A 15,614-nucleotide genomic window follows, 5' to 3' on the forward strand; every position below is an offset into this window, starting at 1 on the left:
ATGACATGGAGAAAACAGTGACACTGATATATCTGGATGCCCAAGTCAGAGACACGGGCAGAGGCAGCTTTCCCCAGTCTGATACTGAAAAGTCTCCAAAAAGACTCTATAATGCTGTTTTGAAAGCATTAAAAAGCAGGCACTTTCATTGCAGCATGCCAGACGCTTGGAGGATTACTCCTCGAATCGAGCGTGCGCGTGATTCACACTTCTTGGTATTTATTACATACACCTATTGCATATTCATTTGTTTCTACTCCTTAGTTAATGCATTACACATAACATGAAATATAAATTATTTCCATAACCCTGCCCTTTGCTGGCAGTCCATCTTTGGTGTTCCGGAGTCTTCATCAGGGGTCTCTGGTGGTGCCTTGTTGTCTTCGTGGCCTGGTGCCACCCCCAGAGTCAGCTTCTTGACCTGATTCCTTGAGTACACGTGTTGTCATTTTGTGCTGCTACTCAGCAAAAGCCATGTAACTCTTTCTTCATTTGGTGGAACATTACACTTCCCAGCTTGCAAACCGAGGACATCCCGCTTTGCCTCACGTCCGGTCTCTATAGAGCTATTGTTTCTCTGTTAGGTTTCTGTTACATTATGCCTAGTCTTGCTACATTAAGCTTAGTCTTGCTACATTATGCCTGGGGGTTTCTGAAAGATTTCTGTTCCTCTTACCAAGTCCTCTTCCTCTGAGGTGATCCCGGCGGCAGGTCCCAGCGGAGTCCCTGGAGCCGGCGGGCCGCTCCGGGACTGAGGCAGCTCCGGGCTGACCCGGCGTGGGCCGTTAACCGCCGCCAACCGCTTCCAACCGCCTCTCAGCCGGACTACGGCTCCCGGCAGCGCCGCTCGGCGCGGGAAGTGCGGGGCCGCCCGCCCCGCTCCCGCGGAAGCAGGGGAGCGCTCCGCCCCGCTCCCCTCCGCTCGGGCGCCGCGGGGATGGTACCGTGAGGAGCCAAGCAGGCAGCCGGGTCCAGAGACAGGGCGGCAGAGGCCCCGCGATCCTCCCCGCCCAGGCCCCCACCCCATGCAGCCGCGCCGAGGGGGGAACTCCCCGGTGTCGCGGTGAGGGCAGGAGGAAGGTCCCGGCTGCGCCCCTTCCCGCGCCCCGGCGGTGTTTCTCCGTCGGGGGAAGCGCTGTCAATGCGTGGGCTGTGGCCGCTCTGCCTCGCCCTAGGAGCCGTTGCGGCGGGCGGGGGCGGCCGGCCGAGCCCCGAGCGCAGCGCGGTATGGGGGCCCGGGCTGCGGGCGGAGGCTGCGCTCCCCGCTCGCTACTTTTACGTGCAGGCCGTGGATGCCGAAGGGCAGAGGTAAGCGCGGCGGCGGCTGCTTTTCAGGGAGGCTTCGGTTGCGGACAGAAAAAAAATCTGAGAGATCGGTTAAAAAGTCACGTTCCCACCCCCGTCCCGTTTGGGGGGCTGACGGGATTGGGCGGGGAGCGGCAGAGCTTTTTACGCGCCCTTCCCCGGGCGCCACCACCCCCTCCACGTTGGGCAGCCGCTTAAATATTTGCGGGCCCTGGGTCCAAATCGTACGTGCTGGATTTTTCGTGAGGGAGCAAAGCGTCCTGCTCCCCGCCCGGAACGGCAGCGGTGCCAGCGCGGCTGCACGGCCCGGCCTCGGCAGGGCTGGGCTTCCCTACCCGTGCGCCCGACACCTCCGCCGTGTAGGCAGAAATTCACATGGGATTTTCTTCCAGAAAAGAAAACTACTGGTGCTGAAGGCTCCTGCCCCTGTGAATTTTTCTCTTTATCACTTTAAAAGTGCTAATTAATCTTTTTAGAGTATCGTATAACTGCTCAAGGGGCTGAGATGAGGAAAGCAACTATGATGAAAATGTTTAACAGAAAAACACATGTATTGGTCCAGACAATAACTGGAGATGGAGACTGAGAGAAGGCCTCATGGCGGCTACAGTTTCCTCACAAGGGGAGGGGAACAGGCAGGCGCCAAACTCTTCTCTTTAGTGACCAGTGACAGAACCAGAGGGAATGGCAGAAGATGTGCCAGGGGAGGTTTGGGTTGGACATCAGGAAAAGTTTCTTCCCCCCAGAGGGTGGTGGAGCACTGGAACAGGCTCCCCAGGGAGGTGTCACGGCCCCAAGCCTTACAGTGTTCAAGAAGAGACTGGACAACGCCCTCAGACACATGGTGTGAACTCTGGGGTTGTCCTGTGCAGGGACAGGAGTTGGACTCGATGATCCTTGTGAGTCCCTTCCAACTAAGGACATTCTATGAACAATTTATGATTTATTCTACTTTGTCAACACCTTTGCAATAATACATTTATTATATACCTGCTCAGGTGTCCTGCTTGGTTCCACTGTTGGGAACATCAGTATTTCTCCTAAACACATAGGCACAAGATCAGTAGAATCATTTAGGAAGTACTCTGTAGGCCATTAGATAAATTTCATATGAACAAAATAAGTAAGCTTTCAGAGGACGCTCATGGCTTTCCATTTCTACAGGAAAGAAACCTTGACTGTACAAGCTAGGTAGGAGAGTGCTCCATCCACATTGTCCAGATTAGATGCACCATGGGACACACAAGTCTGGAAGCTGCCAATTCAGTTTATCTTGGGCAGTAACTATTTCCTGCGTTTAGTTGAACTGGCAGCTCTCTAGTATGTCTGGCCAAGTTTCGGGAAAGGTGATGAGACTGCTGGGCTGTAATCTGTCAGTCCAGCCACTCCCACCAACTCTCTCTTTATCCCAAGCTTTCCCTATGTATTCGGGACCATGTTTAAAGAGTTGGATGAAAATTGGCAGATGCAGCATTTTGATTGTGCTAACTTTGTTAATACCTCTATGATATGTGATAACTTCATTATTTTTCAAATTGTTTTATGGTTTTATGGAGGTTTTTCTGTGACTGATGTATGATGAATTTTACCAAAATGTCATACATACACATTGAATTACATGATCCCACTATAATGTTTTTTCCCTACCAAAACACTCACATTTGCAATATCTTCCCCGCCCCGCCCCCCGCCTCCCCCCCCGCCCCGCTATGAGCTACCATAATAATTTAGAAGTTTAACTTTGTTCTTCACTTCCTGAAATAATACCTGGAAAATAAAGTAAGCTGGAAATATTTTGCACCTGTATGGAAAATAACAGACATATTAAGCTGCTAAAGTGAAGCTTATTCTGCTATATTTTTAGAGAATCATAGAATGGTTTGAGTTGGAAGAGACTTTTAAATATCATCCAGTCTGATTCCCCTGCCATGGACAGGGACATCTTTCCCTAGATCAGGTTGCTCAAAGCCCCATCCAGCCTGGCCTTCAACACTTCCAGGAATGTGGCATCCACAACTTCTCTGGGCAACCTGTTCCCGTGCCTCACCACCCTCATGGTGAAGAATTTCATCCTTATATCCAATCTAAATCTACCCTTTTTCAGTTTAAAACCATTGCCCCTTGTCCTGTTGCTATGGGACAGGACACCAAGATACATCCACCAAGATTTATATATCTGCATGTTCTCTACCTTCCCATCATTTTACGCTTGAGCTACTCGTAATTAAAAATTATGCTGAATTTCTAAAGGTGCTCTGTTCCCATGTAATCAAAGACTGTATTTCCAACACTGTTCAACATATAGAGCACCAAGTAATTTTGAAGCTGTGTTAATGAGTATCTGAATGGAACTTTCTTGATACCTTCTGCTTCTAACAGAGATGTTTTAGGTAGCCTAACAAAATTCCCTTTGGAAAAATCATGCCTTGCTTGTGAACATTAGGATGTGCTCATAAAGCCCTAGCGTGGCTCAGTAAGGTCACTGGAAGTCTGTCAGTGATCAAACTAAGAAAGCTGCTGTGTGTTTCCTTTTTTGTTAAGCTCCCATTATTCTCTGGGTAGGTTCACTTCAACACCGGGTGAAAATGCATTCCAGGTGAAGATCACGGCTCCTGATGAACAGTTCACTCGCATTGGTGTGCAAGTGTTAGACAGGAAAGATGGCTCCTTCCTTGTGAGATACAGGATGTATGCAAGCTACAAAACCCTGAAAATAGAAGTCAAAACTGGAGATAAACATGTTGCAAAGTCTCCATATATTTTAAAAGGTAAGAAGCAGCACTACACATAGAATTTCTATTGTGTTTTTTTCTCACAAACTATATTCCCAAATGTCTTCTAGGATAAGCATAGGTTTTTGCAGGACCTCAGTATTTCTCCAGACTATCAAATCCTATTGGAATTATGGATTCATTATGTGTCCTGCATGTACTATTCAAAATAGTAAAAAGAAACAAATGCTGTTGAAGCTGTTGCCTAGCAAATACATGTAGAGGGCTCACATGGAAGCTGATGTAGCTTGGCATGACACCATTGGAGTAAAAAAAAAGTTCAAATATGTCCTTTTAGAGTTGGTGAAGGTTTGGTCCTAAGCAATGAATGCTCAGTTCCTGACCCAATTTTGTGATCTCAACAGCTCAATACTGTGACCTACTAAAAATAAAACAATTGTGTTCCTGATAGGACCTATTTACCATGAAAATTGTGACTGCCCTCAGGAGGAGAGCAGTGTATGGCTGGAAGAGATGAACTGCCCTCAAATCATTCCACAGATTCAAAGAGACCTAGCCAATTTTCCCATTGTTGATCCAGATAAGATTGCAAAAGAAATTCCACAGAGGTTTGGACAGAGACAGAGTTTGTGTCATTACACCATCAAAGATAATGAGGTATGGAATGGGTTGATCTGAAGTCCATACAGGGATCTGGTGGCATGTCATACTACTAGGCTGCTTGGCTCTTCCCAGTTGATAGGCTTCTTTTCTCTTCTTTAGGAAACTTCATTTGCTTGCTTCTCTATCCTTGAATACTTTGCAGTTTGCATATGAGCTCAGTAATATCTGTCCTACTTTGTAAAGTGCTTTTTGTCCACCTTAGAACTGAAGCAACTGTAGCACAGTGAAGGCAAATTACTTTCCAAGCAATCAATGTGAGTACTGGGCACAGACCCAAGTCTTCTAAATGCTAATTCAGCTTCCCGTTCTGTGAGTAATATTGCTGTGGAGTGTCCTGATCATCTAATTGGACATGCATCAATAAATTATGTTGTGCATAATTCTGAGGTAAAGAAATACCACTTTTGGCTCCACTGAGGACCAGAGCTACAATTCTTTTTAACAAAACTCAAATGACTTCCGTAGAATTTCATATGGAAACAAGAACAATGGAACACAACAGAAACAGGCAACCAATTTTTGTTTCCATGAGACAGACCTAAAATGTCTGCAAATGCAAGCAAAGCTTGTCCTTTTTCTTTGTCATTTTTCTGTGATGAGTTAGACAGGTGAGATTTCTAAAGCTTCTCAGATGATTCATAAATCTATACAGCCATACAATCTGACTAGTTACTTACCAACTGATTAAAAGAGCTCTAAATTGTGCTGGCTGTTCTTTGAAATTAAAACATCAGACCAGTAAAACTTCATTTATTTTCAGGTTTATATCAAGACATATGGGGAACATGTTGGCTTCAGAATTTTCATGGATGCCATACTGCTTTCTTTGACAAGAAAAGTGAGTACATTTGTACAGTCGTTTATTCCATATGTCCTAATTTACAGAAGACTGAGATTAACAAATACACTTCAGCATATTTGTAGGATATTTCTGTTAAAATACTTTCTTGTTCTTTGATTGATGATGGAAAAGTCAGATGGATTTCCCATGTTTGAAGCTGGCATATTCTAGAATGCTATCTGATCAGTGTGTGGAGTATCACAAATGCGAATTAAATACCAGGCTTTTATAGTTCGATAGATTTGGACAAAGTGTTTTGTGTTTTTGTTTTGTTTTGTTTTGTTTTCTGTAGACTAAGTAAATCATCCTGTAGCATCTAATAGTAAATTCTGTCTCTGCTAGTGCATCTTACAAGATGACTGAAAATAACAGGGAATTTATATCGTTCTGCATTGAATTCTGTAAGTTGAAAACAAGGCAGGAAGGGTTCAGAAAGAGCACCAAAAGCCCAACATACAACATGTGGGGAAAATCCCTTGATGTACAAGCAAAAAGCACCACACAGACTCTTCCTTAAGAAAACCTTGGAAAAAAACCTGACGTTATGTACATAGTGACCAAAGGACTAAAGTTTCAGCATGCAAATATGTGACATTGTCTAAAGCGAGTAGTAAGAGAAAGATGAAGATATCTGAGTTAATATGTGGTTTTGACTGTAAAATGGTAAAGCACTTGTCTTTAAAATGGAGAGAAAGAAGACAGAAGAGCTACTGAGAAATGGAGTTGTTGACCCCCCAAAAATTCCTTAAAAATCTAATAAAAATTAAACAGCTGAAAGATAAGGTAATTGGTGTGAAAAAAACATTCATTTAACATCAAAAAAATCAAGCCATACTTATGTAATTTCTTCCTATAACAAGATAATAAGTTTCCTTTATGGATCTCAAGTATATTAATTTTAGTTAGCTTTTTTCAGGGTCTCAAAAGTTTCTCACAAACAAGATAGGCAAACTTCGCCTAGAAGAAGCTACTGTAACCTGCTTGGAAAACCTTACTTAAATAATAGTTGCCAATGTTTCCAGAAAAGTAAATTGTGTTACAAATGCATTCTTCAGAGAACTGTCCTAGGTTCAGTCCCCACTGAATAACTTAGTTATATTTTGACTGAATGATGGACTAGAATGACGGATTATTGAATTTTTAGATAACAAAAATGAAAGAACCTGCAAGCACTTTATGGTACAGCATAATAAATAAAAAAATTCTTAGCAAGTGAGATAAATTGTATGGAAAAATTGATAAAATAAGTGACAAGGGCAGGATAGTATGCAAAGGCTGGATGTCATGTAGTTATGGCACCTATTTAAAATAGGGAGTGTGTGATTATTTTCTGCAGGAAAGTGTGGAGGTTGCAGCATCACAAGTTTCACATGAGTCAACAGCGGTGTGCTGTTGCGAAAAGCTAAACACACACATTAACAGAACAAACACATGAAAGAAATGTAAAGTAACCTTTCCACTATTCTCAGGATTAGGAAAGCATCAGTTGTGCTTCTGTGTCTGTCTTTGGCTGTCAGACTTCAAGATTGTTCAGTTACTGATGCTGCACAGGGAAGTGGTGAGAATGACTGAACATACAAATGATGATTCGTTTAAGTGGGGATTGTTTCACCTGACAGTGTCTAAGGGAGACATGAACGTAGCCTTTCATTATCTAAAAGGTTGCTCTGTGGAAGATGGAAGTAAGCTGTTCTTGATGTCAGTAGTATTGGACAAGAAATAATGGGATTAAATGACATCAAAGGTATTTCGGCTAAATGTTGGAAAAGATTTGCTAACTCCAAAGACAGAAACTGTTTACAGATCTAGAAAACACGATTTGTTTCATCTCCATTAAACACTGTAGGAATTTCTATTAAGACAGTGTCACTGAAAGACAATATATCTATTGGGCTGGAGAAGAAGACTTAACCTGTTGAATGATTCTGCCATTGAGGATGTAGATCATATATAATTTGTATCATTTCTATGTCCATTATAACCATTAGATGGCACTGTACTAATAAACTGGTAACTGGTACAATACCGAACATCAGACTGTGTTGATATCAAAACTGGCCCTACCGGACCACCAAAGTGACATCAATAATTGGTGGCCAGTAACCATCAGATCAACCATTTTGAGGTTGTTCTCAATTTTAACAGCAAGATTCACCAACGCAAGTCCCACCGACCCACAATAAAGCGAACTTATGAAGTCATCAGGATGTACAGAAAATTTGAAACTGTTATAGTTTGAAGTGCAAAAAGGGAAAAGTGACCCCTGGGGGTGGTCTTCATTGATCTACCTAAAGCCTTTGACACAGCAAGGCATTCTCATATCATTACAGCTCTTAGACAGAAGGGCGTGAATCAACTTCTTATTGCCATGAATAAAAATATGTACCATAACATCTGTACTCATATTTTCCTGAAGAATGAACAGTTGGATCTCATTGGGATCCAGACTGGTGTGAAACAAAGTGATCCAATGTCTCCAGTTTTATTTAATTTATCATTGGACTCTCTGCTGTGGAAATCAAAGGAGAAAGGAGAGGGATTCCTATACTGCTCAAAAAGTATTTCAATTGTGGCCTTTGCAGATGACCTGGTATTGTTGAGTGGATCATGGGCAGGAATGCAAAATAATATTTACATTTTGAAGGTATTTTGTAATGCAACTGGCCTCAAAATACAGGGAGAAAAGTGCCACAGCATTTACATTCAGCCAGCAAAAGACTCTTATATGATTAATGATTGTCCTTTTCAGCTGATCAGCAGCACTCCACTGAACGTGAACCTGGTAACTCGGAAGAATATCTAGGGTTATGTGTGGATGACTGGACAGGAATATAAAAGTCAGAACTTTTGGAAGAAGTAAAGGGCTGGATTCAAAAAATTAGAAAGGCGGCATGGGAGCCTTTTCAGAAAGCTGACATCTTGAAAGGAAATCTTATTCCACAACTGACGTACTTAGTAGATCAGGCCAATGTAAAAGAGCCATACCTGGAAAGCATTGACTTGGCAATTCAAACGGTTGTTGAGGAATGGTTAAATCTACCAACAAATGCTTGTGGTGCTATCCTGTATTCAGGTACTCAGGATGGTGGGCTGGGCATTACCAGACTCTCAGCACTGATTCCTAATGTACAATCTTGAAGACCTACAGAGACTTGCGCAATCTTTGGATGAGACAGTAAGAGCTGTCATTAAATGTGAAGGTATTGAGAAGCATTTGAAAGATAATGGATTGCAGCAAGAGGGCATAAGGATAAAGCTCCATCTGTTGGGACCCAAGAGTGGTCCTTGTGATATCAGAGGAACTGGGCTGTGAGGAACCAGACTCAGAATGGGAGAGACCCACTCCAAAAATCAACCTTCAGAGGCCTTGTAACTGGAGGAAAAAAGAATTTGTAAATTGGACCAACCTCTTATCCCAGGTCTGTGGGATTTCAAACTTTGACAGGGATAAAATCTGTAGTTAATGGATTGTATATTGCAGAGGCATTCTCCACAGGTAGCTCATTAGTGCTCTACAATTAAGAGCAAATGTCTACTCCACAAGAAAATGTTTGCCAAGGGGTAGACAAGAAACTCAAATCATGCTGACGTTGCCAGGTAGAGAATGAGACGTGTGCATGTATTATTGGGCATTGTCCTGTAGTTCAGGGTGCCAGGATCAAAAGACATAACCAATTATGAGAAATTTTGATTGACAAAGCTAAAAAGAAAGAACGAGTAGTATTCCAAGAACTGTTATTGAAAGAGGAGAAAAGTGAATTGTATAAACTGGACCTGGTATTTGTTAAAGGAGACCAGGCCCTGGTAGCTGACATAACAATTAGATATGAAAGTAAATTAATGTCTTTGGCCAATTCAGCAGTAGAGAAAGTAAAGAAATATCAACAACTTAAAGATCAAACTGAAGAATTAACCAATGACACTAATATTAAATTTATGGGATTTCCCATTGGTGCATGTGGAAAATGGTATCCAGGTAATTATGAATTGTAAAGTGATTTGGGATTGTCTAGCTCCCAACAAAAAAAGATTGCTTATCATTTATTGAATCGGGCATTGTTCATCTCTGTCGATGTTGTGCATATATTTGCTAGTAAAGTGTGAACTACTGCAAGATCTTAAAGTATTGATGTCTATAATAAATTGCGCTTCCATGTGAAGCAAAACATAGTTCTTCACAGAGATGGCGAGCCTGATGTGTCTTCTAGAACTGCTGTTCTGCCATCTATGCTGTTCCTTTTGCTGTTGTGCTGGAGGGAGGTGATTGAATTTTAAAATCATAATTTGTCACCAGATTGGACTAAAGATAAAAACTATTGGTCTTTACTTGGGTGGACAAGCCAACTTTACTTAGCTCAGAAAGGAAAGGTTTTATTTATATAGGTTCAATAAATAGCCTTTCTATGTCCATTCTAACCATTAGATGGCACTGTGCTAATGGAGTTTTGTGCTGAAGATTAGCATGTGCAGCCAAACACCCTTTGAAATGAAGGTAACCTTTTCTGTCAGTCTGTATACTGAAGACAAAAAGTCCTGCTTTGCATCTCCTGCCCTTAGAATTTCTGAATATCTCTGCCAAAGGTTCTTCCATGTCGCCAAGACAGAGAAAAATATCTTCAACCACTTAGGAGGGTGTTTGGTAAATTTTTCATTTCTATCTCTGTCCGTAAGGATAAATTAAATCAGAAACTTAACAAAACCTATTTGGGACACAGAAAAATCGTGAAGTGTTAGGCTGTGACCAGCCAGTCTGACCTGAAGAATAAAGGGGTTTGAGAGGAGAAATGCTTTGATACATATACATATAATGAGGAGTCAGCAATATGTTTCAACTCTATTTTTATGTGTATATGTAGAATACATTTTCATTTGAGAATTATTAACATTCATAAGTGTTCTTTCCTTCAGAGAAGGTATTTTCTCATACAGATACTGACAGAGTTGATGATAACACTTCAACAAAATGTTCCTAATCTCACACATACAATCATGATCTCTAAATTACCTGTTGGTAGTCAGGACAGAGATATTGGAGTTATTCTAAGAGCTTCCCAAAAATTTCAATATAATAATCAGATATTCATAACTGTCAAATACCCAACTAAGACTTATTAGGAAGGGAGGCAAAAATGAAAAAAATATCATGTGACAGTTTAAAACCTGCGACATGCCTATCTCGTGAAAACAGCTCAGTTCTTGTTTCACTTTCTCAAAAAGAACTGCCTGGCAAGAAGGATGTTTTGGCAAAGACAAGCTAATTTGAGTCGGATTCTTTTGCTTTGAAAGAGGCAACTGAGGGATGTAGTGGAGTTTTATATTTTAGAAAATCAAAAAAATCAATGTCACTATAAGGGTGAACTAAGAACAGATGCGGCATTACTTCTGCACACACATTATCCATGCCTTCAGGGTTCTGTAAAACTCAACCATATGTCACCTTCAGCCTTCTGCTCTCTCAACTGAAGTGCCCCAGCATTTTCAATTTCTCCTCACAAGGCAGCTGGTCCATCCCTATCACAGCAGTTGCCTTTTGGTGTAACTTCTCTTTCTTGACTTGCAAATACCAGAACCACACACAATGCTCAAGATGGGTGTGCATTAAGGTTCCACATAGCAGCAAAATTATGCCCCCTGTCATGTTGTTATAACATTTCCCGGCCATCAACAGTATTTTGCTTGCTTTTTGGCTGCAACAGCAATTTCAGATGTGGTTCCATACTACCAACTATTCTTGATAAGTGAGGAAGTTAAGCTTATTAATTAACCCCAGCATTGACTAAATGTGGACTTTTCATCATTTGTTCATTGTTGGCTGTTCATTTCTGTTACTTCTCTCCTGTTGTATTTAGTCATCATGCAGACAAAGGGCAAATCAGTTCATGGATGTAACAGAAAACTAATCTACCACCCAACAGCAGTTTTCCATACAGTCATCAAGGTGGTTCATTTTCCCTTAGAACTAGACGATTGCTTACTAGATCCCAGTACTAGCCTGGTACAAAAATTATGTGGCCGATTGTGGAGAAAAACAAGAAAACATCCTCTAAACTAATGTGTTCCTATCCCTTTAAAAAAGAAAAAGGGCATTTATGTGACTTTGTGCAAATCTTAATTTTTTTTTTCTTGTAGGCTTTTCTCTGTGGTCTGAGTACTTCTAACATGTTTCTAAAGTTTAACTATTTATTACGGGTACATTAAGTATATTAGAGACGTGACATTTTGTCTCTTACTGAGGTTGTTTTCAAAATGCAAGATGCCAGCAGGAAAATGGTGATTTGTATTACAATGCATTTGTGCCTACTTTGCTTCTGTTTAGGTGAAAATGCCAGATGTAGAATTTTTTGTTAATTTGGGGGACTGGCCTCTGGAGAAAAGGAAATCCCCACAGAACCTGCACCCCATCTTCTCCTGGTGTGGGTCCAGTGAGTCAAAAGACATTGTCATGCCAACATATGACTTGACAGACTCAGTTTTGGAGACTATGGGACGGTAAGAAATTGCTTAACGTTTTCACAAAATTCAAAACAAGGTATTTGTAGTAACAGTATATTAATCAGTTTCCTCTTTATTTATTCATTGAGACGCTGGCACCTGACAGGCAATAGCTGTGTAATCAGCATCCTAGTATTAACCAAGTTATGTAATATGTAACGTAAGCAACATATATTAAAATACTTCACTGTTCCATTTCAAAGATCAAAATTAATCTAAACATGGTGAAGTCACTGACAACAGCACTTAGAGAGAATGTTTTGAGAGTAGATATTTTGTAGATATTTATGAACACATTGACAACTGGCCAGGTACCTTTTTTCCTGATTTTCCTAAAATATTTTTCTATACCTTTTAAAGCCCAACATAGCCAGAACTCAACCTAGGACCTACCATCTCCCCTTTGGTTGCTGGTGACAATTGGCCTTCATAACTGCTCTGTTGCTGTCTTGAAACACTCAAAAGCCAGCTTCTAAGAAATCTTAGTTATCCACTTTTAACTTGTTCATCATTTCACTGCATTCAGTTCAGGTTCCTTGTCTTTATTGCCAGAACTATTCCTAAATTGGCTTCCCACTGCCCCCCCAATTTATGTGTTTTAATTTAGCAAAGGAAGTGAAATACCTTGTATTAAGCTAGTTAACTAAAAAACTTTCTTTGGACTATCACGACTGCTTCATCACCATTATCAGCTATTGCATTACACTGTATCACCCTCATCTGTCTGGCAACCATATCCACTTTCTTCCATGACAACTGACAGGTACTCTCTTTCCACATGTGATGTTGTCATCGAAGTGATGCCATCTTGCCACAGGCCTGTGAACTTGACATTCCTCATTTATTTTTATTGCTGCAAAAATACTGACACAATATGTATACGGGCATGCTCACAACTTAACCTTCACCATTGGTGTTTGCCTCTTAGTACTGTAAACTCTTTTAAGTAATTGCACTTAAAAAAATTTCCAGTAGGCTTCACTATTAAATCACTTCTTTCTCCTCCAGAGTCAGTCTGGATATGATGTCAGTTCAAGCAAATACTGGCCCACTGTGGGAAGACAAGAACACCACAGCGTTCTGGAGAGGACGTGACAGCCGCAAAGAGAGGCTTGAACTTGTGAAACTGAGTAGAAAATACCCAGAGATCATAGATGCTGCTTTCACCAACTTTTTTTTTTTTAAACATGATGAGAGCCTCTATGGCCCCATCGTTAAACACATTTCATTCTTCGATTTTTTTAAGGTAAGCCTTAAATGAGGTTCTCAGTATTTCCCATTATCTAATAACTTTGTATATATTGTTAATAATAAAGTGATATTTAGTTTTTTCAGCACACTACCAGTACCAAGCATGAGCAGGCATCCTTCCAGTGGGATTAACTGCTATGTAGCCCTTAATGCTGAGGATGATAATGTTTGATTTACATCTAAAGGTTCTGTAGAACCTCGTGTAATCTATGTAACTCCAAATTCCTTTTTATTTCTTTTTCCTGATTCAGCGATCAGGACTACTAACATAACTAACATAGTGGGAAAATCAGTGGATGAAGTGGCACATCTACCCTTGCATCCGAGGACGGGCATCTAAGAATTTCCAGAGAACTTAATTGATGAAGAGGGCATCTCCCTGTTCCCTGCACTGTGATGAATTCCAAGCTAAATAATAAAAGCTACTTAAACATTGATGCTTGCCTAGCCAATCCTACATTTCTCAATATCGGCAAGTCAGTAATACCAGTGCCCTCAGAATAATATAACCTAACCAAGCTACTTGGGTCTTCTGTTTGTTAATAACTTAATGGTCATTTTCTTTCCAGTATAAATACCAAATTAATATTGATGGCACAGTGGCAGCATACAGATTGCCTTATCTACTGGCAGGAAACAGTGTGGTGCTAAAGCAAGATTCCATCTACTATGAGCATTTTTATAATGAGCTGCAGCCATGGAAACATTATATTCCATTTAAAAGTGACCTGAGCGATCTACTGGAAAAACTACAGTGGGCAAAAGAGCACGATGAAGAGGTAAATATGCATTTAGAAGCACTCAGCAATGCTTCTAGACAGAGAGAGCAAAAAGTCCATTTCTTTAAAGCAAAAAAATCTATTAGAAGGGCTTAGAAAATTATTGTCATCAATTCTACAAATAAGAAAAACACTTTTTGAAAAATACATAATACTGCCTTTAATTTGAAATCAAATTGAACATTGGAAAAATTAAAAGAGTATTTTCATAAGAATGCCTTAATTTTAAGAATGATTAAATAAAAAGAAGTTATCCTGAACTATCAATGCTATACTTAACTCCAGAATTGATACTGTCATCTTGAAATATTTTTTGAGAATTTAAAAGAAACCTGTTATTTTCTTTGACAGGCAAAAAATATTGCAAAATCTGGACAAGAATTTGCAAGAAATAATCTCATGGGAGACCACATTTTTTGTTACTATTTCAAACTTTTCCAGGTTGGTATGTTTTTAACAGCTACTACCACAAAAACAGAAGTCCTACAGAAAGAATTTAGGGCTACAGAGCTGCTGGAAACCAGCCAGTCCAGTAGTTGAAGCTACAAACCAAGCAGCAGCAATTAAGAACTTCAGCTGGTTTACAAACATTGCATGTGGTTCTTCCTTATGAAACCCCTTCAGACTACGCTGGCACTTTGAGAGAAGTGATCGGATCCCATAAATCTTGATCTACTCTGCAAGACTATGTTGCCCACAATGATGAAAGAATTCCACGACAGATGCACACAACCTGTGAACCACAGCTGAAAATATCTGTGCATTAGCACCGACATACCAAAACTCCAGTGAGGCACCCGAAGCGGCCCCTCTATGCACTCAGGCATCTGCTTAACCCATCCATGACACAATACGGAGTAACAGATTGTGTAGCCCCAGAGTTTTTACAGAATTACTCAGCTGATTTCTTGAGGTATTTACCCTGTTACCCCAAATATAAGACAGGGTCTTATATTAATTTTTGCTCCAAAATGTATTACTTTTTTACATGTATAGCTGCCTGGACACTATTTAAATTGACTTTTTTTTACGAACTGTAACTAAGGCTTATTTTTGGAGTAGGGCTTATATTTTGAGCGTCCTCAAAAATTCTGAAAAATCATGCTAGGGCTTATTTTCACAGTAGGGCTTATTTTCGGGGAAACAGCGTGCAACCAGATGTACAATCTATGAGTTTATGAATTAATGATACCTTCCTTTTTTAAAAACTAGGAATATGCCAACTTGCAAGTGAGTGAGCCAAAAATCAGAGATGGGATGGAGAAAGTGCAGCAGCCTGAGGATGACCTTTTTCCATGTACTTGCCACAGAAAAAAGGTACAGGACATACAGCGTTAAATTATAAATGCTGGATGTCTTAGGTTCTTATTCAACCAGATTGGAACAGCTGTTGCTCAATACCCCATAGTATCAGTTACCAGACCATTAACACCTTTCGAACTTAGAAACCTTTCTTAATGTATTTGCAGGACTAGACAGTTAAAAATGGAGTTTCCACTTAACTGACAAATGCTTCTTCTTTCTTGACTGCAGGCCAAAGATGAACTCTGA

The 15,614-nt window shown here is 40.6% G+C and overlaps 1 protein-coding gene across 1 annotated transcript; it reads left to right on the forward strand.

Annotated features, from left to right (window-relative positions):
• Nucleotides 1-1,141: 1,141 nt before the first annotated feature.
• On the forward strand, nt 1,142-15,614 carry POGLUT2 (protein O-glucosyltransferase 2; the record flags this gene model as incomplete). Its single annotated transcript, XM_080363715.1, has 10 exons — nt 1,142-1,308; nt 3,868-4,073; nt 4,489-4,694; nt 5,461-5,538; nt 11,858-12,030; nt 13,042-13,279; nt 13,854-14,063; nt 14,415-14,504; nt 15,276-15,380; nt 15,597-15,614. 10 exons carry the CDS (start codon nt 1,142-1,144, stop codon nt 15,612-15,614), a joined length of 1,491 nt encoding a protein of 496 aa, XP_080219841.1.

Source organism: Nesoenas mayeri (genome assembly GCF_963082525.1).
Source record: "Nesoenas mayeri genome assembly, chromosome: 1".
NCBI lineage: Eukaryota > Metazoa > Chordata > Aves > Columbiformes > Columbidae > Nesoenas > Nesoenas mayeri.